The sequence below is a fragment of the Elgaria multicarinata genome, chromosome 6 (genome assembly GCF_023053635.1).
Source record: "Elgaria multicarinata webbii isolate HBS135686 ecotype San Diego chromosome 6, rElgMul1.1.pri, whole genome shotgun sequence".
Lineage (NCBI taxonomy): Eukaryota > Metazoa > Chordata > Lepidosauria > Squamata > Anguidae > Elgaria > Elgaria multicarinata.
Window position 1 is genome coordinate 52,780,210 of NC_086176.1, and position 27,269 is coordinate 52,807,478.

Below are 27,269 nucleotides of genomic sequence, written 5' to 3' on the forward strand. Positions count from 1 at the left end.
CTGCCCTCCAAGCCCTTGCTGCTCACTCATCACTCTGCCTGGCTGCTGTTACCACCACAACCAGCATTTAACACATGCCTCACTGGTACATCTGGTCCTGCCAGTACTCACTGTTTCTGTCTCCCTCTCAAACACACATGTGCCTATACAGCGAAAGCACAGTGGATTGGATTCACCTTTAGATCCAGCAGAGGCTTCTGCTCATGGAATGGGGGAACTGGCATCCATCTCCCATGCTGTTCCACAAACCTCTGGAGCAGATTTTCAGAGGGTGCATGTACCACAGGATAAAGCAGGGGAGGGGGAGCTGAGACCCAAGAGGACCCAGTTCCATGGGCAAGATTCTGCTCACAGCTCTCTAGATCCAACTTGGGGTGGTGGTGGATGTGTTGTAGGGTATCAACAGGGGGCATAAACAAAATTGATATGACTTTTTGGTAACAGCCCTATAAGCACAGTTAAGGTGCAGAGTTTTCCAAATGCTGGATTTGTGCCTTCAACTGCCGTATTCTCAATTATGTCATGCTGAAGGTAAGTCTTTTTGGGATGGAGGGGGAACTTTATGCAAAAGCCTAGGTGAGAAGTGGTGCAGGGAGACATTTAGGAACAGGTGGGTGGGGAAAAGAGTGCGACAGAGGTGTGTGTGTGTGTGTGTAACAGAACCAGGTTTAAAACTAGCTTCTATATTGGGTCAATGTAGAAAGAGGGTATGATTTCAAAACATGTTGAGAGATTGCTATAATAGATGTTTCTGCAATGCTGTTCTTCCCTTTACTACCATTTACAGGCTTTAGTTTAAGTATTGATGTTTCCTGTTTTTCATTTATCAATCTAGCTCACGTCAACCTGAGGAGCCCAGTGTAATTTGTGGCTCCTGCTATTTTGTTCTTTTGCTTTGTTTATTTGCCATGCAAACCTACAGAGAGATGGTTGCCTTTCCTCACAGCAACTCTGCAGAGCTTGTTAGGAGGAAAATAGGATTCATTTCATCACTCCTCTCAAATTCCCTCCCAATTCTGCCGAATTCACATTCTTAATTAAATACGCAAGAAAACAGGCTCCCTTTAGCTTCAGACAGAAAGGCCTTTGGGCTTTACGTTATGGATTTTATGTTACATTCAGTGATGTGGTAGGTGCCTGTCCACATTTTACACAGGACTTTTTTTCTTTTTTCTTTTGGTCAGCCAAAGTTTTCCATAAGCTTCAAACAGGGGTGGGGTTGGGTGGGGGAGGAATGGCGGGGAAGGAGAGTTTCAGTTTCAGGATGTTTATAGTTTTTCAGGCTTCCCTATTCGAAGCACTCTGCATGTAAATAGTTTCGAAGAGTGGTTAGGTTAAAGGTCATCTCCAGCTAACCACTAGACAAATACTGGCTCTTTGGGACTAACTTAATTTTGTTATTGAACAAGCTAAGAAAGAAGACCATTTCTCAGCTGAAATCAAAATTTTGAGGGGAAAAATCCACAGCCTGCAATATAAATGAGAACAGCTACTAAAATGTAACTAGCAGTTAGTAAAGCACAGTGAAAATGAAGCCATGAGATAAGCAGGCACAACACAGCACATAATGCAAAGCATTACAAGAGCAGCAGGTAAACAGAAATGTGCAATGCTCCCATGAAAGGAATCTCACTTATCTGATATTATGACAACCCAGATTCCTTGAGGTGCCCCAGCGTAGCCCAATTTTCTTAACCACATTTCTGGTTATCCAACTAGTCAGATAAAAGAGGTTCCGTGCGGTGAAAGGCAGGATGCACACACGTTTTACCTGACGATAAAGTCAAACATGTTTTACCTGACAATAAAGTCAAACTCAGATCCTGCAAGCATTAATACACCAAGCAGTGTAGACACAGCTCCATCCAACACGGGTGCAAACATGTGTTCTAACGCAAGAACAGCCCTGCGATTCTTGTCTCCTATTGCAGTCAGAAATGCCTGGAAAAGAATGGCGTTCATGCCATCAGATTAGTGTGTACAGCATATGGGGATTCTTGCTTTTCTCCAGAAGAGAAAAAGGTGTACAATTTAAACCCAGCCACTAGCTGTTTCTTGCTGTATATAACCATTGGGCTAATTAGAATTTAAGAAAGACTTTCATTTTGTAATCTGTCAGAAAATTTCATTTATTAAAGGAGAGATGCAAGGATCCATCACAACTTGGAAATCATGCTATCTCATTGGAACCCCTTTCCCCAATCCCAAATGTTTTAAGGCAAGCGATGGACGCACACTTATGAGTTATAAGTACTCTACATCTTAGTCCCAGCTAATGTGGAATAATAAGCATAATGATGATTATATACAAATGCCTGTTCTCAGACCATGGATGGGGGCAAACCTAGGCATGTTTAGACAGAAAAAGTCCTACAACTCCATGGGGCCTGAGCAATGCTGGGAGTTGTGGGACCTTTTTTCTGACTAAATATGCACAGCATTGCACCCTATAAGTGTTTTATTTGTTTTGGGGTTGCTTCCAGTCAGTATAGAATTATTTAGATAGAGATATTACGAGGATTGCTACAATACAACTCAAAAAGATTACCCACCCCTGGTCAATGCAAATGCTCGGAAAAAAGTACAACATACAACCAGCCTGTAATAGTACTACTTCAAAATGTGGGTGGGTGGGGGCTGCATGTTTAAATGCTTCATTCCCCTCTATCAAAGGTTTCCTTAATGTTGAGAACTAGCAATACATAGAGGAGAATCTAGCCTAACCTTCCTCTGGAGGTGCTAGCTTTCCAAGTGTAAGATATTGTTGGCATGGGGGAGTATTCCAACATGAAAACTTCCTCATACATCTGCATTTTGAAAGTAATACAGTTCTGAGAGAACTAAACCAACCTGGCACAACAAATAGCTGAATTTGCTTAATTTTTGTGTTATTAAAAAAAATGCTACCCAGATGCCACCTACCAAGGCAATGTGGACAGTAAACTCCACTCCAATTCCAACAGAAGCAATCAGGATCACTACAGGTACTGCGCTCAGCTTTATTCCAATCAGACCCATCATGCCAAAGAGTTCCACTGTCATCAGAGCCAGCACCACCACCTGAAAGGATGAAAATAGTGGTTAGAAACTAAGCAGCTAGAGAGAGGGCCTGTTCAGATGACACACTAAGCCATGGATAGGCTGCTAACCCTTTTGCAACAAATGGTTAGTGAGCATGTTTAAACTGTGGTTATGTAGCACCATAGTTATTATTACTGTTATTATTATTATTTATTTATATAGCACCATCAATGTACATGGTGCTGTACAGATTACACAGTAAATAGCAAGACCCTGCCGCATAGGCTTACAATCTAATAAAGTTGTAGTAAACAATAAGGAGGGAAAGAGAATGCAAGCAGGCACAGGGAAGTGTAAACAGGCACCGGGTGGGGTGAAGCTAAACAGTATAGAGTCAGATCACATGATATGCTAAGTCATGGTTCACACAACACAATAAGCCATAAAGCTTAGCTCAAATGCTTAACCACCGTGGCTTAGCATGTTATCTGAACAGGGTCAGAGAAATGAAATGCTAGGGTTTTTCTTTATTCTTAAATTGCTGAATTAAGCATCTACACCAGCCTTCTCCAACTTGGTATCCTCTAGATGTTTTCGACTACAACTCCCAGCATTCCTGACCATTGGCTATGGTGGTTGGGACTGATGGCCAAAACATCTGGAGGGTGCCAGGTTGGAGAAGCCTGATCTACACCCTTCAAAGACTCTAGGTGAATTATTTCCTCTGAAGACAAGTGTTAATCAAAGGGTAGTATCCAAAAGGATGCAATGGCTAACATAAATTAGGTTGCGCTAGCACCCCGGCCCAATGTATTTATTTTTGTTTTGCTTGTAGTTCGGCAATGTAACCTGAAATCTAGTTGGCTAATCCATGCTTCTTGCCAACATTCCACCTCCACGTAATGTATTTCAAGGACAGTGATTAATCCAAGGGAAGATACCGGATTTGGGCTTTCTCCTCTCCCACCCCTTTGACCAAATTATAGAGCAAGTGATGATGACTCCTGACTAGCTAATGCAAAGAAAAAAGTGAATGCTATAATCAGCTGATGGGTGTCAAGTTACAAAGGGCTTTCTAGCTTTGAAGAATTTGTAGGGATTGACATGGGCAAAATAAACAGTAGAAGTTAATGGCAGGAGTGTTATTTTTCTTCATCTACCTTGTAATATTTTTTTTAAAGGCAGCAAGTAGAGGAAACACAAAATAGGAATCAAAATGAGAGAACTGCAAAAAGAAGGAAGCATGAAGAGAAAAATCCTTTTCTATAAGCAAATCCCACCTCCTGTAGGAACTACAATAAATTATTTTATAAGCTAATGACTCATGAATGATAACATATATAGCCTATGTCCTTTGAAAGCTATTCTAGACTAAACATTTACCTTTTTAACATACCTGCTGTACAATCTATATGACCCAAACCTTGTAATTGCTTTCCACTTCTACCATTTTATAAGCTAGAGAGAAGTTCGTAAAGTTTAAATAGAATAACATCAGCATTCCATTTGAAAAGAATGCCTGTATACTGAAAGATGTCTAGTGCAGAATACATAAAGACCTGTCTACCCAATTTATGTTTATCACCCCTCTGGGGTTCAACAGGTAAAGAAGCTCCACCGAAGTTTCAAGGAGGACCATACTTTCAGGAGTATCTCTCATCACTTGCCTAGGATCCTTGGGATTCACTTGCAAAAAAGTTATATAGACCTGAGCTATGATTCTTAAATCACTTGCGAAAAGTCCATGGGACTTATTTGCCAAGTAAACAGTGCCAGAGTCATTTCTAGAACACAATAAACAATGGGTTATAGCCAATGTATGTTCTACTTAGAGTAGATCCATTGAAATGAATGGGCTAAAATTAGGCTAACATTGAATATGACCCAATGATAATAATATTAATAATAATAAAATAATATGTCTTCTATAAAAAATAATAAAATATTTTTTACAGAAGAGATGTAATAATTTTCCTGCATTTTTTCTTCTAGGTATGAGAATGAGGACAAAATTTTAGACACCTTTATTTTTTATTTTTAAACTCCAGCTAATAGAGTAGGGGCAAGGATTAAGGTTATTAAAGCTTATACCTTTACCACGAACCCTACCCCCTTCAAGTTGAATAAATATAACATGAATGATGCAATATGCATACTCCATCAGTAGCCCAGACATAAACAAAACCTTCCCGACTGTAGCAAGAGCTATGTTGAAAGGAATTTGACTTCAACAAAGACTTACAATGATCCCAGCCGTCCAGGGATTCAGAAGGAAGAGGGCACACACCAGAAATGTGCAGGCCAGAACCACGCTAATGGACAAGAGGAGCCAATGACGAAGGCCAATGTATTGTTCCCAAAAGAGGAAGGGATATCCATTTGGGTAACTGGGTACCCCAAGGCTGGTGTAGTTGTCGCAGATTGCTCTCACTTTCTCTATAGCTTCCACAAAATCAGAAGTATCACGCAGTCCATTGAGGTAGAAGGGGAACTGAGCATATTCAATAGGCTCAGCTTCTGGGACTGAGAAGAAAAATAATAATAATAATAATGTTACATAACTATATTTTGGGAAATATATGTCTGAATACAGAGTGACACCAAACAAATCAACAGACCCTCAATATAATAAGGAAACGTGAGTTATTTGATAATACATTGTTATCTCAAGTTTCTTTGTTATATTGAGGGTTCAATGATTTGTTTAGTGTTCTTCCTTAAGGCCTCTCCTTCTTGTTGCTTTTGCTTTTTAATACAGAATGAAACATAGATAAATGCAGCACTTTAGCTTCCCTGTGCTGGAATACTAAAGTATATTATTTTTCATAATTTTTCATTCATATATGCCAATGAAATACAGCACAACAGTTCACTGTATTATAAAGAGGTGTAGTGCATGTCAGATTTCATACAGGTAAACATTCCCATTGTGGTAACATCATGCTATACAACTCCCCTGTTACAACAGCTTCACTGGCTTCTGGTATGTTTCTGGACACAATTTAAAGTGCTGGTTATCACTTATAAAGCCCTCTACAGCTCGGGTCCAGGTATCTAAAAGACTGTATTCTCCCATATGAGCCTGCCCATGCTCTGAGATCTTCTGGGGAGGCCTTTCTCTCAGTCCCACCAACATCCCAGGCACGCCTGATGGGTACGTGGGAGAGGGCCTTCTCGGTGGGTGCTCCAAGGCTCTGGAACTCCCTTCCCAGGGAGGCTAGGGTGGCTCCCTCTGTGCTACACTTTTGGAGGCAGGCAAAAACTTTTTGTTCCGTCAGGCTTTTGGAACTACTCTGGACCTGTGTTAATGTATTGGATTTTTTTTAATCTGTTACTGTTTTAATTTTTTTTAATGTTTTTAATTTTACTGCAGCTTTAATTCCATTTTAACTTTTGTAAATTTATATTTATTTGTTTTAATTGTACATGTTTTAATCATGTAAACCAGCTTGAGTTCCAGTACTGGGGAAAAGGCTGGATATAAATAATAATAATAATAATAATAATAATAATAATAATAATATACAAAGAAACCCAAAAGAATACCGTCATGGGAAATAGCAGCATTCCTAAAACTACTGCTCTTTGTAGCTGGAATGCTTTTCTTGTCCTATGGCATGCCAGATCCTCCAGGGTTGGCCTTTTATCACACACTATGTTTTCACACTGTCATTATTGTACATTGAAAGAAAGAGCTTTCAGACGGGTACTTGTGTTAGTCTGCTGCAGGAAAAACAAAGAGTTCTGTAGCACTGTGAAGGCTAACAGATTTATTGCGATGGAAGCTTTTGTGGACTTGTCCATGAACACTCAATGCCTCGATAAATCATAGTGTTTAAGATTCCACAAAGTTCTTCATCATTATTCTACACTAACGAATGGACCCAGCTTCACACGGGTTGGAAGGGCCCTTACTTTGATACAGCTAAACCTTCAAGAAAGCTTACACACCTGTCAGAGTTGGACATATTGTGCCCACCCCGTCTGAATGAAACCATGTCTGCTGCCACCCCTAGGTATGGTCTGTGCTATAGTACACCCCTATAGCCCCTGACCCACAGTAAGGATGAAGAAGCAGGCCCATAACTCTGTGCCTCAGCCTACTAATCTCCCTGGTCTCAAACTGTATATGGACTACAAAGCTACATGTTAGTTAGAGACGTCTGCCTCTAGTGGCTGATGATGTTACTACAGGCTTTAATCACATGAACACATTAATATTAATATTAATTAATGCATTCTAAAAACAATCTTGATGTACACACCTCTAGAGTCCCCTTAGTATGCATGCCAACTATCAAGTGTCTAGCTTTAATGGTCTTGATGCTATGGCATTGACAGATGGATGGACAGCCACACTTCGGGCCAGTTCGCACATCATGGTAAACCAACGTGGGCTAATTAACATGTGGGGTTCCAAGATGTGTGCCGGCTGCCATTTTGAATATGCAAGGCATGGGGGTTGGGGCACGCCATGGCTTGTCATGTTGTGTGAACCTGAGCGTCATGAGTTACTTGATTAAACAACAATAAGTTAATTAACCCACCATGGCTTATTGTGACATGCGAAACAGCCCATCCTTTTCTTATTATTATAGACTGTTTCTCTCTCTCTCTCTCTCTCTCTCTCTCTCACACACACACACACACACACACACGCCACACACTCCATGGGATCTTTAATGCCTGCTGTCAACATAGAATAAATACATAGTGCTTCATAGCTTAACATTAATTATATTATTTCAGTTCAAAACTGTTAAGGTATCAAGTACCTATGTGAAGAGAATTTTAGCTTGTAATCTATGAGACCCAACCACTGCTGTATAAACAAAGGTTTTCAAAAACCCATTCCATTGCGTCTACTACACTAGCATTTGCTGATAGGAATCTGTATAAGCACAATCAGAACGACAGCTAGCCAACATTTGGATATTAAAATGGATGGGTCTAAAATCTGGACTAGAGAGAGAATGACAAAACCTCAAGAACTTTTACACTACCCTGCTATACGGGTAATACTTTTGAAATCATTGCATAGCTGACAGCATTGGAATTCCAACAACTGTCAAGAAATACTTTTGTAAGCCGCCATGAGAGCCTTTTTTGGCTGAACGGCGGCATAAAAATCCTTAAATAAAAAAAATAAAAAAAAAATAAAATAAAATGAAGCAGTGAGTCAGGGCCAGCATTTGTAATCAGTTAAATACTTTGAACGATAAAGCTGGCCAGTAAATTTGTTACATTTTCCCTGGTTATGGAAAATGAGCTTTAGAGCATGTTCCAGTCAATCAAAGGAACATTAACCACTTCAAATGGCTGATTCAGGAAATGCATCATTTTTATCCTTTAATGACATGAAACACTCACATTTTCTATGCTCTCTTTTTTGAAAGCAGTGCTCCCACCCCCACCCAAAAAAACCTTTCTACAATGAGCATTCAGTTTCTGCTGCTGTGTGTTCCGGACCCTGCAGGGTCATTCAGTTGACTTGCTAAACATGATTTCCCCTATTATAATCTCAACTATAAATTTCCATTAAGACAAGACTTGGCTGTGTGCCCTAAAGCTTTAGGATTCGGATACACCAAGGCACAGTTTTACTTGTTCTCCAGTTGAATTTTCAAGAACACCAGTCTTCTTCTCTCCTCACTCCTGCCACCCAATAACCAGCTAGCAGCCCACCCAATAAATCCAGTGCAAAAGCAAATAAAATCAAATTGGTATCGCCATTAGGAATGCAAGTAGGTGAGTCGAGGAAGGAAAGAGGATACTCTTGTATGTATACAGATCTCTTTCCCACCTAAACAACTTCGTCACAATGCAGGTGTTGGGGAATGACCTAATTTGCCAGAAATTCTTTGCTTGCTGGGCTGTCAGATTTAAAATAAACACAATATAATTCCCAATGATAAAAGAAAAACAACAACTGTGCACTTGCAAAGGCAGCAAAGCACATCATGGGAACTGAAGGCTTCCCTTGTGCATAAAATGAGTGTGCCTCATTAAAATCAAATGTCTAATGCAAGCTTCATACCCCGATATAAACTTTTAAAGAATTCATTTTCCAAAATCATGAACGGCTACTGAGGTACGGCATTCCTCTACTACATTACACAAGTACATCTGTCTCCTGAGTTTTTGCGAAGTAACACAATATATTGTTCTGTTTACGGTCTGAGTCCTGTGCAGTGTCAACTGACTGGAGAACTGCTAGGCCTCGAGAGAAGAGCTGAGGCACTTATATAAACCATAAGACATTAAAGTGAAATGTTCCTTACTGGTTACTGGCATATAGTCTGCTTTATCATGGACCCATTCTGGACGGTGGGGCCGGATGTTGGCCTGAGAGGCAGCGTAAGCCACAGGGTCATTGCTAACCCAGGCTGTCAGATAGATGTAGAAAGCCTTGGGGTTAATGATTCCATCTGCATCCACCAGGCGCTGTTTAGCCAACTGCAAAAAGGAAAGAAGTCTATCAGAATGGAGCTTGACTTTTAGAGCTCTTGCTCAGGTCTTTAACACAGAGAAAGGCTGGAACACGCAGCACCCAACAGCATGTAAAACAGAATCACAGCTCATGTCAGAAACTTCATGCTTAACAGTGATGCCATAGACAAAACTATCGTTGATCATATGGGAGAGAACAACATTTTTTATATATCTAATCTTTTCAAGGCATTTTGCTTTGCATGCAGTTCATTAGAAAACATTAAAATCAGCAGAAGGTTCCAGATGAAGACCTAGCCAATTAAACATGAATTCTAAAAAGCTGTATGCAACCAAGAAGGGAAAACGACCAAGTTGGAGAAACATATTTAAAGGTGGTTTTTTGAAGGAAGGGGGTGTGGGGAGAAAAGAAAAGGAATCTGGCAAGAATCCTATAGACGTCTGTGTGCAGTTAACCTCTGTTGTTAACACTGAAGGAAATACCACCCAGTAAATGGAGGAGAGCTATAAAAATAAAACAACATCTGTATAAATTTTGCTAACACTTGCCTCCTATGACCTATGTATTCAGAAAATGCCCAGCACCAAAAACCAGATGAGTGCACTCTTGCTGAGGTCACATGGGCAAATGAATTTGGGGACTTTGAATCAGATATTCCAGGATTCTGGAACAAAGACGGTCTTGCCATACAAATAGAGCAACCTACAAAAGGCGCTGGGAAGGAAAAACATCACCACCATGGATTTTTTGTTTTCTTTTGTTTATTTTTTATTTTGCCCCAACTCTTATTTTCAGGTCTTTCTCATCATGTGAAAAAACCAACAATGACAACAGTCTTTAAAAAAACACTAGAAGTTAGAGATCTGGATTCAATTAATCCACAGGATATGCAACAACTGTAGGTCTTCAAATTGTCTTTGGAACTGCAGAGCACAACTTGTGGGCCCTGTGGGTGCAGCAGTGCACTTATGCCTTCCAGGCAAAGGGAATGATACCAGAGCCAGGGGTCAATAATATTTGTTCCATCGTGTACTTGGTGTTTGCTTCCCAAAACATTAAATAAATCAGTTGGGGTGCCTGACTGTGGTTTTCTCTCCTCTTGCATGATTCCTTGATGAAGGCAGTAATACCTAGCAACATACTGCATGTTGCACAAAGCAATACTGGGTTTTGAAAGATCCAGTATGACTTTGTTCATAGTACTCTAAATCTTACTTTTGAGTATGCCTCCCTCCCACCCCCACCCGAAATAAGGAATGGAAGAAAAGAGGCAGCTCTTCAAAAAAATAATAATTGAAGAATTATTCTCAGAAAGGCAAACCAATTTCCCCAAATCACCTATAAATCAATTATTCTAAAAATATTTCCCCAAAAAATATTTCCCAAAATTAGGATGTCACTCAAACCGTTTCCCCTTAAACACAACACACACACACAAGCCACCATATGTTGCCAACACACCCCGTTCATTCATCATACAAAGACCATACATCTGTCCCATCCACCCTGCAAGGTACATCCCCAGATACTACTGCCTAGCTTTTCTAATCCTCTCTTGTCTTCTTCCCCTGCCAGCTTTTCTAACCTCCTCCTCCAGGTTGCTTCCTGCTCCTACCTTTCCACAAACATACCCCAAGCAGGATTTGCTCCCAGTTTGGGCCTGCTGGAAAGCAGCAGAATTCCAGGCTGCAGCTTGGACCCTTTGGGCAGTCCGTAGCCCATCCCTAGCCTACAGGGATATTCAGATTAAGTATCCTTCTGTAGCAGTACTTCCACAACAGGTATATTCATAGAAACATAGAATAGTAGAGTTAGAAGGGGCCTATGAGGCTATCGAGTCCACCCCCACCCACCCCCGCTCAATGCAGGAATCCACCCTAAAGCATATCTGACAGATGGTTGATCAGCTGCCTCTTGAATGCCTGTTGTGTGGGAATGCCTCTAGTTTTTAATTACTATTGAAAACTGGCTAGTAATTGCCTAGACTGAGAGGATCCACAGATGGTTTCTGCAACCATCCATTGTCTCCTTCATGAGGGCAGCAACTACCCCACCACCCAAAAAATGTATTGATCACTGCATGGCCGAGCCAGTCAGCATAAGACAGTTGGTTACAAACAGCCAGGAAAAGCATGGTCAAAGTGCACAAGCCAGACATTCCCGAAGATTCTGTCCACATCCTCAGCTGAAATTAAATGGAACTCAGCCTAGCAACCATGATCAGTGGAGTCAGTGGGCACATGCACAGACCTGTACTTAATATGGCATCCAACTGAGGGGCAATGCAAGGGATTTTAGCGGAAAAGTGCCTAGAGAACATATCACAGTAGGCCACCATAGATTCAGTGGGTTCATTCCTGTGGCCAGGTAGTAGTGAGCCTTAAGAATAGCTTCTCTAGGCAGCACGATGCAGGTGCAGTGGTGTCCCTATTGTGCAGTTGTTTGGCTTCAAACGTGCTCTTCCCTGTGCATGTTGGGATTCATAAAGCATTTTTTGGCACCATTGTTTAAGCCATCATCCCTTCTGCACTGCTGTCCATAGCACTCTAGTGTACCAAAGAGATGCATGCAAGGGAGGGCACCTCAAAACTAAATTGTTTTAGATATATGTTGTTGTTGTTGTTGTTATTGTGAGTGCTATCTGTTTATGTCCTTACATGAATTTTTTAATATATAATTTATAATGTATTTTAATGGTTTTTAATTTTTGTGAACCACCCAAAGAGCTTCAGTCATGGGGAAGTATAGAAATACAATAAATGGAATGAATGAAATGAATTGTGTCAACCACCCAAGTTAACTTTAGGTCAACCACCCACGTTAGGTCTTTAGCAGTAAGTAACAGAAATAAAATAAATAAATACTCATCATTTGCATTATTACATTTAAACAGAGCCACAATAGTATTTTTTTAAGTACCTGGCTAATATTAATGGGTTTATCCCGGATGCCTGAAATGGTTTGAACCAGAAGCTTGTAAGCCAGAACAGCGTCTTCAGATCCATTTTTGTAATTGTTGAGCGTGATCTTCCCAGATTTCCAGTCACTGTCAAAAGCCTCCTGAAGCCCTGTTGGAAGGTGAGAGAACAGGGGTTTTTTTAAGGGTATCATTCACCCAGCTTGTAAATAAAGAGAAAGAAAGTAAAGTAGAAAAGCTTTCCTTTAAACTCTTAATGAAGAGGTTGCAGGACTTTGCAGTTTTCAGTCCCTGAGTAAGTGCTGACAAGCTATGTGCAACATCACCACCACTTTCCTAGAGCGCTTTTTGACTCTTACTTCTGCTTCCACCCCATCGCTCTGGAACAAGCAGAGCCTGGCTGGAGTACTGTCACCTGCCTCCCAAGCAGATGTTTGGGAGGATGCCACAGGCCTGAGACACCGGCCTCCCAGAACTCGAGAGCTTGCATAGCCTGTCTTTCCCACCTTCCAGCTAGTCTGTGGAAGACTGCCAGGCTGGAGTTCCAGACAGTCCTCCTGCTGCCTCCGAACTGGCCAATCCTCCCACACCCACTTAGCTAAACTCCACCACACGTGAAAATATTCTGACATCATAATACTACTGTGTGTGGCTGAACACATGGCCCGTATCTAAGAGGAAGGGGGTGGGGGAAATAGCAGGAACTCCACGTGTGTCTTGTGTTTGGAAAGACTTTTATAGCTGCGCATTCAGACATTCATGTTTACACATGGAAAGCGGACTCTGTAAGTTTGAACTGGCCCTTTGGTAAGAAATCTAATGCACAAAATGGCTATGTTAAAGCTCCATGCATTGTGCTAGAAATCAGGTAAGCAGAACAAGGATTGTGTCCTGGACATGCCACACTAATGGGGAAAAGGAGGACGTACATTGCTCTGACTCCCACAATGCATTGGCAGGAAGAGCTGAGTTGCAAGTAATTTGCAGAACATAATTCCAGGAAAAGAATTTACTCCCCCTGAGTAAGGAATGTGTTATGACTTCGAACACACTTCTATGGGATAGCGCAATCATCACATACATGGGAATACTTTTTTAAAAAAGCAAAAGGAAGAAGGTGGGAGGAGCATGAAACAATATCTCGATAAATCTCAATTCAGCACTGAACATGTACACAAAACCCCAAATCAAACAAAACATTCAGCAGCAGTCATTCCAATAGATATTGAAACACACACACACACCTTCTCTCCAGGCATAAAACAGATGGTCCCTCTGATCATCCCTAGCTTCATTCTACCAATTTCTCCTGCACAAACACCACTGAACATAAGAACATAAGAGCCATGCTGGATTAGACTGAGGGTCCACCGAGTCCAGCATTCTGTTCACACAGTGACCAACCAGCTGTCGACCAGGGACCCACAAGCAGGACACGGTGCAACAGCACCCTCCCACCCATATTCCCCTGCAACTGGTGTATATAGGATTACTGCCTCTGAAATTAATGGAGCTGTGCAAAAGATGTACCTGGAGGATGATGCCCCCTGACCGCAATAACAGTCTGGAAGGAATTCACTCCGTTGTCTAAAATAAAGCTGTACTCACTCATAGCCCCCAAATGAATGACACTATGGGGAGGAGACACCCAGCACTCTGTTGTTTCAGCTACCGCTAGGTGCTGAAGCCATAGGTTACACGACAACATGACCAGAAATTCCACCACAAAGCCGGAGGAAAAAGAAACCCACACTCCAACTTTCAGACTTCAAACAGCAACTCAGCTCCTTCTTGAGCACAGCGTGAGTGAACACGATTTTGTCAATTTGTTCCATCTGTTCAACTTGTGTAGCTAATACAAGTTGTGGGATCTGCTGCCAGCACGTGTAAAGATCACAGCCAACACCTATTCACTCTCAACTGTTATTTTCCTCTTTGCCACCCCGCGCAAGGGGGAGGGTGGGCAAAAATACCTCACAGCACAAATTTGGATCAGATTTAGAACAGGAAGCCGCAGCCCAGCACAAGGAGGCTGTATGAGTACAGATGAACGAACCACATGTCTAAGGAAGGGAAGGGAAGCGGGAGAGAGAGGGAAAGAGAGGGGGGGGCATCCACCGACCCACCTCACAGCTGCACTGAGAAGCTGTAATCAAAACCATCATTACAGATCTGATAGGTTAGCTGCAGCTATAAAGAGATAAGAGTGTTGGAAGAGAAAACATGGCCTAAATGACACAGCCTTGGGCTCTGGATGCTCATTCACATTTACAAACCCTTCCTTGATTTCGTTTAAAGTTTGCCCCCCCCCCGCCCCCCATGTAGAAAGCTGCAATAAAAAACTCACTCCTTAAGCCAAACAGGTTCAGAACAAAAGCAGCGAAGCCAGCCAAACATGGCACATTCGGCCCTCCAGCACCTGGCCAGAAGCACAGAGCGACTATTGACATCTAGTTATTCTAATACCATCTGCAAGGCTTCAAAGCACCCACTAAGAAAACTTTGGTTGCTGAGGGCGCTTGGAATAAGACAAACTTAGGACTGGAAAAATACATATCTGTTCTTCCTGTAAAGTTTTTTTTTAAGTAATTCAAGTACATTAATTGATTGGGAGTATGGGTTTATGTTATTAGCATGTGCATATTCAGTGTAATATGCCCCGAGCCCTGAGAATACAACAGGCTATAAATCTAACTAATTTAGGGTGCAATCCTATGCATGTTTAGTTAAGACAAATTTTACGACTCCCAGCATGGCTGCCTGGGGAGTGCTGGGAGTTGTAGGACTTTGCTCTGTTTAAACATGCATAGGATTGTACCATAAACAAATAAATGGTTAACTCATATGAAATCAGTGAAGGTATGTGACAATCAACTTGAAAGGAGGCTATAATGTCCTTTCCTATGGAAAGAAATCCCAATAAATAAAACGCAAAGGGATTCTGCACAGGGGGAAAAAGAAAGGATGCTACTATTGCGATAAAAGAAATAAAGAGAGATAAATACATTCATGGAAAATCTGTGTTAGTTGCTGTGTTAGTTTACCTTGCAGCCAGTCTCTAAAGTAGTGCAACCACATTTTGGGAAGCTGCTTGTTTTCTTCCAACAAAACATACGTCACGTTGCTGAAACTTTTGTGAAGTTCATAAAGTAAGTGCTGGATGTTGGGATAATCCGCTTTCTGTGTAACTACGTACATGTGGTAGAATGAGAAATACTTGAACTGGGCTGCAATGAAGTCATATTCCCGTGTTTCCCGTGGCACGATGTCTGTAAGATCCAGGCCATCCCTCACACGGGTAGTTCCATAAAGACTGAGGCCAAGTAAGCCCAGAAAAAGAAAAATGACCACGATCTGCAAATAAATAAATAATATCATCTTACACAAGTAAAGAAGTGATAGCATTTAGAAGAGTTTCATGCTACAAGCTACTTAAGGCCGCATCTCCTTAAGATGCGTTATTAAGGGAAATAGGGAACTATTTCTTCTAGCACACAGCCCCATGGCTTATGCATAGACCGTGTGATTTCTCATCTTCTGTAAATTACTCTCAGCAGTGCCAACAGACTCACTGCCTAACACCCCAGCTCAGTGTGTCTGTCTGTCTTAGCGGCTTGAGTTGAGCATCAAGACAACAACCCCCTCTCAGGCCTCTCATGGTCTGGCTTATTTATTCTCACGTTCAGTTGGCTATTTTCATGGGAACTAGCAAAAAGAAATATTTAAGCTCATGTCTTCATGCCACATTGAAGTAGTCTGAGAGGCACATCACTCGATGGTGGCCATTTTTGTTTGCAAAATGATTGAAGCTAGGACTAAATTTATGAAACTATGGGACATAACTGCCTCACCAGTTTAGTTAGGCTGCATTAAATCTGACATGTTTTAAGGTCTAGTATTTCAGGAAACAATGACCTGATTTGCATGTAATGACAACCCAGGGTTTTGTTTTTAATCCTGGCTTGTCATGAATGCGCCAGTCTGCTAATCACGGTGGCACGATCTCTATATTTATTAATTTATTTATTACATTTATATCCTACCTTTTTTCCTCTAAGGAACCTAAGGTGGTGTACATAATCCAGATATCTTCTGCTTGGTTCCTCCTGCCAGAAGGAGTGGCTAAAGAATCCAGGGATGCTGCATCCCTGGCTTGGTTAGCATGATGTCAGCACTTGGAACTCTGGCTTGTTCCTCCCTCGACAAGCCTCTCCCCTGGCAAGCATTACAGGAAAGACAAGCCCAAGTTTCAGTTCCCGACGTCATGATAAACAACCCAGGGGCAGCATGTCCTTGGGTTGTTTAGCTGTTCCTGCTGGCAGCAGGAATGATCGTGCCTGGGTTGTTGCTGTGTGAGAACCAGGTTTATGTCTCTATCCTTAGACCAGCTCACTAAGGTTTCATTAAATAAGCAAATTTAAAAGTACACAAACTCTAAGTATCTCTGGGTATGCCAGATGTTAATAGAATTGCAAAGGAAGATTCCCTCATAGAATAATTCAGCTAAGGACAAGATTCAGGCAGTCATGCATCGGCCTGGCCATGGCTGTACAAGCAGAACCAATTACCTAGGGAAGTAGTGGTTTCTCCCACACTAGGGGCATTCAAGATGCAGCTGGACAACGATCTGTCAGGTACGCTTTAAGGTGGATTCCTGCACTGAGCAGGGGGTTGGACTCGATGGCCTTAGAGGCCCCTTCCAACTCTTCTATTCTATGATTCTATGAAATGCCAGAGTGGCTAGGAATAGTAGGGAAAATCTGAATGGACAGATGTGCAACCTCCTACCACCTGTTATTGAGGATGGGAGGGGAGAGCAGGGATTAGAGAGATAATAACAGGAGAACTGAGCATCCACAATAGGCTGGAGGTTAACAAGCCTAAACCTTTAGAGGTACTATGTTTGTTTGTTTTTCTTTTAACATATTTTATGTGGTTTTTCATTTTTAAAAATTGGAAAATGGTTTATACAAAGTTAATTTTTTTTAATGCATATAGCATCAACTAAAATCAATAGCCACCAGTACAAAAGACAAACAGCAACTAAACTAATCAAAATTTCAAAAGCATTTTGGAAGAGAAAAGACAGCTGGGAGGAAAAGGCATTATACAGCACTGGGTTTACAACAGAAATGACCTTACATCTTATGGAGGCCAATCTGACGTCCACATTGGATGGAATTTGAAACAGGGCCTCATTTGCAGATCTTAAATACCAAGAAGGCTCATACAGGAGCAGATGTTCCCCGAGATAATCAGGACCCAGGCTTTTATTGAGGGATTTGTATATGGAGGCAGAATCCAGCCTGAATCTCCAACCTGAATCTTTAGATAAACAGCCAAGGAATTTGGGGGCTCTTAGGGAAGATGCGTTTTCATCCCCCCAAGTCATCAAATGATGCCTCCCCCCTACAACTGAATGGGCTACAAATAGTGGATATATTCAAGCTATCCTCAAAGAAGGGTGGGGCACGCAGTGTTCTTACTGCAAAACAAACAGATGTTACCTTGGCTTTTGGTTTCAACAGGAATGGAGCATACTGCTTTTCAGCAAAAGAGGCAAGTGTCCATTTTGTACAGGGTGGCTCAAGACAATGCAGTGTAGATTCGGAGAACTGGGAAAGGAGATCTCTGGTTGAACTTGTGCTTTCTGGGCTCTGGCAGCTGAGGTTATCTTGTGTTACTGTGACTGGCTGCACCGAGATTTCTGAACGAGGTTCTGCTGTGGTATAGTAAACCTGGGTGTGAGGGTCATATTCAGTGCGCAGCTGGACTGTGGACTGCATTGTGATTTGAGTTTCATGTGCAAAACTGTGGCTGCTGTAGGGAGGCGGAGGGCTGTAGCGTGTGTTGTCACCAGCTTCTGCATATGCTTGAGGTTCAATCTGAATTACTCTGCTGACACATGGGCTGAAAGAAAAGTGGGGGAAATATTGATATGCACTGTGATTGTAACCAGAACATTTATGGCAGATTATTTATTATTTTTAATCGTTTATTTCTGTATCAAGTATCATCAACACAGATGTGGATGGTTATTAGCAAGTATAGGAGAACATATGTTGCTGGAAAGAAATCACATCTTCAATATTTTCTTTTTCGTAAAATCTGGAAATATAAATCAAACAGGAAAAAGTGCTTGTACAAAATCATATGTGACAAGCAGACTCTATCTTATTTGGCCACATATACATGCAGAAGGAAATGACATCTGGCCAGGCCTTCCAGTATACGTATGTGATGTATGTGATGTGTAACATACACAACTAAACAGACACATGTACGCTTGTCATATTATATAAAACATATATGCAGCTTTGCTACGAAGAAAGTGATAGGCATATAGGAACGTGTTGTATGTGAAGCAGCCTTAATGGTTCAAAGGAAAGTCATGATGGTTTCATCCTGAAAAGCAAATCATGTGCCATCCATGAATAGAAACTGGAAGGAAAGCTCAGGTAGGAATTCCTCCTCCATCTTCATTGTCTCCAATAAATGTGGTACAGGGATAGCTGGAGCTTCAAAATCCCACAGATCAGAATATTTCTTTTTATCATCCTTCCCAATTAATCAGGAGCAAATTTTAATCACAATCAAGCCTGTAGTTGATTAATCGAACTGATTAATTATTTAAAGCTTGAAGCCTTGCTGATTTATTTTTCTAAAAAAGCAGCGATATTTGCATTGGGAAGCAAACCTCTGTTTGATTGCGAATGTGCAAGAGGTTACCAATTTGTAACACTGGCTGGGAGAAAAACAAAAACAATAGAAGAGAGTAGATGCTAGGCTTAGTCTTGGCAACAAAAACCATTCACACAGGAAGCATTCAGTTAATAGCTTAGTGGGCTGATCATTGTAAGAGTGGAATTAATCAACTTCGTACTGCAGGGTGGACAACTTGTGGCCCTCCAGTTGTTTTGGCCTAAAACTCCCATTAGTCTTAGCCAGTATAGCTGGTGATGAGGGCTGATGGAGTTGTAAGCCAAAACATCTGGAAGGCAACAAATTGGCCACCCCTGTCTTATTGGGCCAGTTTGCATAATCACAGTACCCTGTTGGGGTGTTGCCATAATTTATTGTGACGTCTGAACCCGGACAGCTGTTGTAGGGTTATCTGAGGGCCGTTTAACCTCAAACAACCCCTGCCACCTGGGTTTGAATGACATGGCAAACCATGGCAAACCCCCATTGGGGCTTGAATATTCAAAATGGCCATCAGCGCACACTGCAGCCCACTGTGGATTAAATCATCTATGGTAGGATGTGGTGATCGTACGAAGCCAGTCACTGTATTGTGGCTGGTTTTAGACCTTTCCACATGGTTGACCTAACTATGGCAGAAACTGGTCATCTGTACTTTCCAGCCATGTAGCAATTAAAGTACCAGCACATTCCAGGTTTTAGGAAATCATGGACACTAGTAGTGATACAATGCTCAGTTCTTCACACACTTAAGAGTCTTCAGACAACTGGCTGTCCATGCCATTGGTGCACAGTAAATTTAATGTGTTTCCTCCCTAAGAATGTGTATAATCCATGGAGTCAATGGTAAAATATCTGATCAAAATGATGCAATGTATACAGTAATCCTACTACCTCACCTTGTAAAGCAGCAGAATATATCCAATCTCCGGTCTTCACGACGGTACAGATCCATACTCAAAATAGCAGGAAAAATTAACAGAACCATGGCAAAGTTAAATACCACGACTACAGCAGCCTATATAATCAAACAGAGAAAGGGAGAGAACGTCAGCAAGGTTGATGCATGTACAACAAGGAGTTTAAATTAACACAAAAACAACACTTCTTTTATTTGGCAGCTGTATTTCATCATGGCACATCATGGGCAGTATTCAGTACGACACTACCATCAACATCAATTTCGTTGCACCAGAGTAAATGACCTCTAGCTCAATACAAATAGCCCTTGCTGGCACAAAGCGTTTCCCATTGTGCCAGCAAGTGCTGTTGGTGTTGTGATAGAAGTCGCTTACGCGAGCGCAGTGTAATTTACATTCGCCGTGGTGTTGCATTGGACAGTATATAATTACAGTTATATTAAATTGGATATGATTTTAGTGATGAACTCTTAGAGTCAACTGATAGAGACACATGTCAGTACATCTCAACCTCCATTCCTCATGTGTAAACTAGGAAAAACAAAGATCCACCTTGTAAGATTATGAGGAATCTCTTGTCACACTGAGCCTTGTGTGGTGCAGAGTGGTAAGCGGCAGTTACTGCAGCCGAAACTCTCCCCACAGCCTGAGTTCGATCCCAGCGGAAGCTGGTTCTCAGGCAGCCGGCTCAGGTCGACTCAGCCTTCCATCCTTCTGAGGTCAGTAAAATGAGTATCCAGCTAGCTGGGGGAAAGGTAACTGCAACTGGGGAAGGCAATGGCAAACCACCCCGTTACAAAGTCTGCCAAGAAAACGTCAGTGAAAGCAGGCGTCCCTCTAGGAGTCAGCAATGACTCAAGTGCTTGCATGAGAGGTTCCTTTCCTTTCCTTGTCACGCTAGATCCTATGGTGGGTTTTTTTTAGTTACATTTAGCCAAGCACAAGACTCCCAAGGCACCAAGGAAGCACTAATGGGAACCCATTGCTGCTTCTTAGTACTATTTTGTATCTAAAGCAGGGCAAGTGTGGAGGGAGATAATCAACATTTTATACAAGAAACTATGCCTAGGACATAAGCGTTTCATTGTATTATTTGGTCAATGATTTCAGCATTTTGGTGGAGAAAATATCTACAAACCATTTTTAAAATAGGCCCAAAATAATTGTGTAGTTTTCTACATCCATATTGCTTAATAAACAGCTCTCCTTCAAATCGTAGTTTCACCCAGATAGATAGTAGTATTAAACTCCTGAAGGACAAAACGACTTTCACTTTTTATAATGAAAAATGTGTTTCCCATTTTATAATGAAAAACATAAGCAGCTGCTCCAATTATTGTCAGTGTAGTCCTCTGAATTGCTCCCCAAACAACCAGGAGTTGCATTTTGTTCCATGGGAGAACATAAGAGCACTGCTGGACCTGACCAAAGGCCTATCTACTTCAGTATTTTACTCCCACAACTGCCATATAAATGCCTATAAGAAGCCCACAGCAGGCTAAGACTGCAATAGCACTGGCCTGGTCATGTTCCTTAGCAACTGATACTTAGAAGCATACTACTTCTGATACAGGAGATAATATATAGGCATCATGCCGAGCAGACTTGATAGCCTTATCTTCCATGAAGATGGTACCTCTACGTTTTTTCGCATAGGACAAGGAGCAGATAAAGAATGGCTTTGGGTGGATTTTCATGCTGTTTTAAACCATTAAGCAGCTACTGAATTGTGCTGGGGTCCTCATTCTAGATTTTTCTAAAGCAGCTGAGTTGAAGTTAGGACACAGAGCAATGCTTAAAATCAGGAAAGATAGATTTATGTTAAGCATTAGGAAAGGGAACCTAGCTATGAATTCAGATTCAGATGAAGGCACCTATAGAAAGTTGTGCAAACTCCTCCACTGGAAGTTTTCAGTTCAATTTGCACAGGTTTTACTTGCTCTAGATGTCCTGTCTCAGGGCAAGTGGCAGGGTTAAATAACCTCTCCGAGTTTCCAACTCCACAATACTGCAAGCAGAACTCATGTACCAAATAAGTATCTTGTACATAATCTATCTTCAGCAGATGTCTACTAACTAGGGTTGCTGACATGATAATAATAATAATAATAATAATAATAATAATAATAATAATAATAATAATAATAGCAGCCTTTAACAGGTTTGATGTGCAGAAAATAACAGGTGAAGCTTTCCATGTGGATTCCTGCATTGAGTAAGGGGTTGGACTCAATGGCCTTATAGGTCCCTTCCAACTTTACTATGCTATGGTTGTATTATATTTATATATCCGGCTACTCTTCTTTGATGGAATTCAGAGTTGTGTAGAAAGGGCTCCCAGGATTTCTCCCATTCAAACACTTACCAAACCTACTTGACATTACTAAGAACACTACGTCATGTGCCTTCAGACCATGCCTTAGTGTGGAGATAAATATTATCATGGTCCGCTAACTGCTGCAAATCAAACAGCTGCTAAAGGGACAGCTATAGGGGCTGATTCAAAAATCAGCAACCTTATAGCCCACATAAAAGCCCAAAAAAGAAGATAACAGCAGACATGGCAAAGTCATCACATTTGTTTGTTTGCTTTTTTAAAGTGAGTAGTCACGGGAATGCTGTGCCTCAAAGACACACAGCAATACTGAGACTTCCTACTGCTTTAAGCCATTTTCCATATGCTTTTCAGGTTATTGTGAACCTCCATCTCACTACATGTCTAAATATGTTGGCCGGCCAGGTATCAGCATGTGGCATCCTTGGGCAGCTGCAAGACCCATCGCTGATACCATCTCCAGGCCCTCTTTTTTTTAAAAAAAAAATCTCAGCGCCGCAATAAGCAGCTGGCTCTGGGGGACACTGTTTTAATTTCCTACAATGCCCCTGATGTAGCATTGCTGTGGGGCACAGTGGAAAAATAAAATGGTGGCCCATAGCTGATATGTGCTATGTGGAACACCTGTTGCCTACCACTGCCAAGGAAGCCCACCAGGGCTCACTCGCATAGGAGGAAGTCTGCCAGAGGACACTTTACTGAGGATCCTGGAGCTGGTCCTCTGCTGGGGACTTCAAAACAATCTATTACCAATTCCTACACACACATACACACACACACACACACACACACACACAGAGGGAGAATCCTCCCTCTAGTGCTATTCTGTTCTGTTTAGTGATCCATGGGCACACTGAATGTTATGTTTTGGTACAGAAGTGCATGATAGTTTAATGTCATTAGCAATTTCCTTGATTATGGTGAACAGCCTTCACTCAACTGTAAATTTAAAGTTATCTCTTAATGTAAATGTAGCCCCAGGACAAAGAACTGGAATAGATTAGCAGGAAAAGTCAGTGGAGTCTGCTGAAAAGTTACTCAACCTCAGGGTGGCTAGGAATGGGAAAGGGCCCTCATGTCGTCCTCCCTTCTCACATAAAGCAGCCCTCAGAGAGAAGGGTGAACCGAAGGGCCTCAAACACCCCCCTCCCTGGAAATAAACAAAGCTGTTGGGGGCTGAGGCCTTAATCCAGGAGTTTGTGAATGAGTTGTGGCTAAGTTGCCAGCGCAGAAAGAAAGGGTTCAATTTAGTTGAAAACATCAAAATACATCCTGCACCACCCCCAACATATTTTTGCAGAAATTCTGTGTATGTCCTTCACTTATAAACAGAGCTATTTTTTTTTAATCAAATGAACCTCTCAGTAATCTGCTGATTCAAAATGTGGCTGCTGTTGCATGTGTTAGCTGAAATATAATAATGGACGTCTGTGCTGGAGTCACTGAGGGAGAAAGCCTGGTGAGGTTGAGGCCCTGACCAAGGTAAGTGCTGCTATTCGCCATTCCTTGCAGACCACCCAAGGAGAGCAGGGCGCATTGTATAGCAAGAGATGATGAGCAGATGAGGAGGCCTGTTGTGCAGTCTTTCGCTTTACTGCTATCTATCTGCAACTCCCTTCTAATGGCATTCAAGTGTTGTATTTTCCTCCCCTCTCACCCCACCCCCCAGACTTTACAAGCAAAAGTAAAGACTTTTTGACAAGAACAAAGAAGCTTAAGGAGCTGCGTGTAGAGGGGAGATTTAGATCTTTCCATTTAAGCTAGGAGTAAGATAACGAATGAGTTCTGAACAGTCTGCATTGTTTCTCCCACTAAGTACACATATTTCTTAAAGACAAATGGGACACTATGTATCATGAAGCAAGTGTTCACAGAGAAGGAGATACAGTCATTTATGTTTGCATGAAGGCTCTCACTACAGGAAAAAGACGATGCCATATTGTTTGCTAAACAGCTTTGGACGGGAGAAAGGAGGGTGGAAATTGATCCTGGTGAGTTTAAGTTGTTATTCTGTGACAACTTTGTTGACAGAGGGCTTTTTAAGAAGATATCCAGTAGATATCCAGATATCCAGTATCCAGATATGAAAGTAGGAACTAGTCTCAAGCTGATGGGCAGACTCACAGTGTGCAGAATGTAACCCTTGAAGCAAGAGATACTATGCTTAATTTAATGCGAGATCTCCCTTACCCCATTATCCAAATTCCTTGATCAGGGAGATCCCACATTCAGATAATTACACCCTATATGCATTACAGCGGCCTCATTCAGAAGACTCCTTAAACAATGGCTTTAACCATGGTGGTTAAGCCAGACAGCCAGGCTGTGTTCAGAAGACACCTTAAACCATGGCTTTAACCAAGATGAATAAGGCTTTCTTGCTAAACCACCGTGGTTAAAGCTGTGGTTTAAGGTGTCTTCTGAACACAGCCTGGCTTTATGGCTTAACCACCGTGGTTAAAGCTGTGGTTTAAGGTGTCTTCTGAACACAGCCTGGCTTTCTGGCTTAACCACCGTGGTAAAAGCCGTGGTTTAAGGTGTCTTCTGAATGGGGCCACTGTATATGCAGTGTGTAGATGCAGATACACATCCTAATCAAGTATGTGTAGAGGTTCTGAAGTGGGAAGGGAGAGAGGAGAGGCCCTGGAGTGGGAGTAGGGATGTGTTTAGTTGTGGAGTGGGAGCAGGGTGGGGGACTGCACAAACCAAAAAGGACCTGGATGTTCTGAAATGTGCATGTGTGCACATGAGCATTAGAGGGAGGGGGAGCGCATTATGTAAAAAGGCCCCGAATGTTCAGTGAGAGAAGTTTTGTCTGAACAAGCTCTACATTGTCTTTTAAACACAACACTTACTACAAATACATGCAAACACTTCTCTGGTAGACATACATTGTGACCAGTTAAGTATTAAAACATTATGTAAGATGCTGGTACAAACACAGTTTCATTTTAACCTTGAGCAATGCCTACTATTTTCTTACAGGCCAAGGATAAAATTCAGTCCTGGATTAAGTACATAATATTCAGTATTTTTTTTCTAGACTCACTTCCTCTTGTTTCCAGACTGAACACACCTCATAAATTTATCTAGACTAGACGAGTTTAAAAACACACACATAACTAATATGTTTCTTCCTTTGCCCCCCGGTTTCATCTTCAGCAGGATTTTCCCTCTTGGCGAAACGGCAATATAAAGTGTTATTTTTGAAAACTTGCACAAGGAATACATGTGTGCAAATATTTACAACTGATTTCTGTTTAGATTCGTTTTAGGAGAATTACATTACGTTGATCTGGAGATGATCAATCTAATCCAACTAGATGCTAAAGAGTTCCAAAAGTAAGCATTTCACTGGGTGCTCAGCAGAGGTGGGGGAGGGCTGATAAATATGCACAAATTAAAGTATAGCTACATAGATAATTACATCTGAGAATCCAACTTGCACACTGGTAGCACTAGGTTATTGGACAACAAAAGCAAATCCAGTGAAAGTTTCAGAAAGATCCACCAGACACATTTGAAACATCAACACTTCCTTTGATAGTCATTTGAACTGAACTAAATCAACAGCCTGGCGGTATAGAGAATGTACCACCTTGCCACAAACAGAAGAAGTTCAGAAATAACTGCTGATATGCAAGGCTGAAAGTTAGGTTTTCACCCTCTCAGGAAGCCATTTATTCTCTCTAAGCAGCTGGATTATTTTACAGATATTGAGGCTCAAAAGCAAATGAAGCTTTGATTGTTATCTTATAATGTCTCGAGGAAAGTGACAAAGATAGAGGAAAGTCAAAGCAACATTTTGTTTAAGCCCATCTGCTAGTGGACTCCCATCTAGATGAACAGAAATAAACATTGCTGTAAAGCCCCCCCCCCAAAAAAGGTGGGGGTCGGCTGTTATATTTCTATGCTTTCTTAACGTGGTTGCGGAAGATTTCCGAGACAGACAGGAATTCTTCATTAAACAAATCTGAATGAGACAAAGAAAGGGTGAAGGACAGTAAACGTGGAGATATCCACATTTAAAAGCAGACCACCCAAAAGCTGCTTGCATGGTCAGCTGATTCCTAATACTGAAATTAAATGCATCACCTGAATTTGGCTACACCTGGCAAAGCTATAAGGAACAAATCAGAGATATACCAAGTCCTGGCAAGAAAATATTTGTTTTGCTTCTGTCTGTTTTTTCTTATATGCTCAATAATTAAAGATTCTAAATACAAAACTCTTGCATATTATTCCACCCGCCACACGCAATGTGATTAGGGTGATATGTTTTGTATCACAGCATGTTATTTGAAGGAACGCCTCCTCCCATATGTACCTGCCTGGACCTTAAGATCATCTACAGGAGCCCTTCTCCGTGAGCCCCTGCCAAAGGAAGTGAGGCAGGTGGCTACTAGAAGGAGGGCTTTCTCCGCTGTGGCACCCCGGTTGTGAAATGAGCTCCCCAGAGAGGTCCGCCTGGCACCTACACTGTACGGCTTTCGTCGCCAGCTGAAGACCTTTTTATTCTCTCAGTATTTTAACACTTAATTTTAACTTAAATTTAAATTTTACTGTTCTAACTCTGTATTTTAATCTTATATCAATTTTGCTGCGTGGTTTTATCCTGGTTGTGCTTTTTATACTGTATTTTGTATTTGTGCTTTTAACCTGTTGGTTGTTTTATTATGGTTTTAATTTTTGTGAACTGCCCAGAGAGCTTTGGCTATTGGGCGGTATAAAAATGTAATAAATAAATAAATAAATGTGAGCATAGTACTCATTCATTATTGCTTTACTTAGTTTCAGTGTAGCAGCTCCGAGCTCTGAAGGACAAACTTAGCAACAACAACAACAAAAATCCAAGTGTAAAAAGTTGTTTACTGCTAAGATCTGCTGTGACAAATGTGGGTGGTGCACAAAAATGTAAGTATT

General features: G+C 41.5%; 1 protein-coding gene across 3 annotated transcripts in view; it reads right to left on the minus strand.

Annotated features, from left to right (window-relative positions):
• Positions 1 to 27,269, minus strand: part of PTCH1 (patched 1) — a 103,584-nt gene that overhangs the window by 22,717 nt on the left and 53,598 nt on the right. For all 3 annotated transcript variants that reach the window (XM_063129420.1, XM_063129421.1, XM_063129422.1), the window contains 8 exons: positions 19,991 to 20,109; positions 17,897 to 18,299; positions 15,434 to 15,743; positions 12,392 to 12,540; positions 9,303 to 9,477; positions 5,264 to 5,544; positions 2,923 to 3,060; positions 1,799 to 1,941 (listed from right to left, as the gene is read on the minus strand). In XM_063129420.1, coding sequence (XP_062985490.1) covers positions 1,799 to 1,941; positions 2,923 to 3,060; positions 5,264 to 5,544; positions 9,303 to 9,477; positions 12,392 to 12,540; positions 15,434 to 15,743; positions 17,897 to 18,299; positions 19,991 to 20,109 — 1,718 coding nt within the window. The remainder of the gene's footprint in view (positions 1 to 1,798; positions 1,942 to 2,922; positions 3,061 to 5,263; positions 5,545 to 9,302; positions 9,478 to 12,391; positions 12,541 to 15,433; positions 15,744 to 17,896; positions 18,300 to 19,990; positions 20,110 to 27,269) is intronic.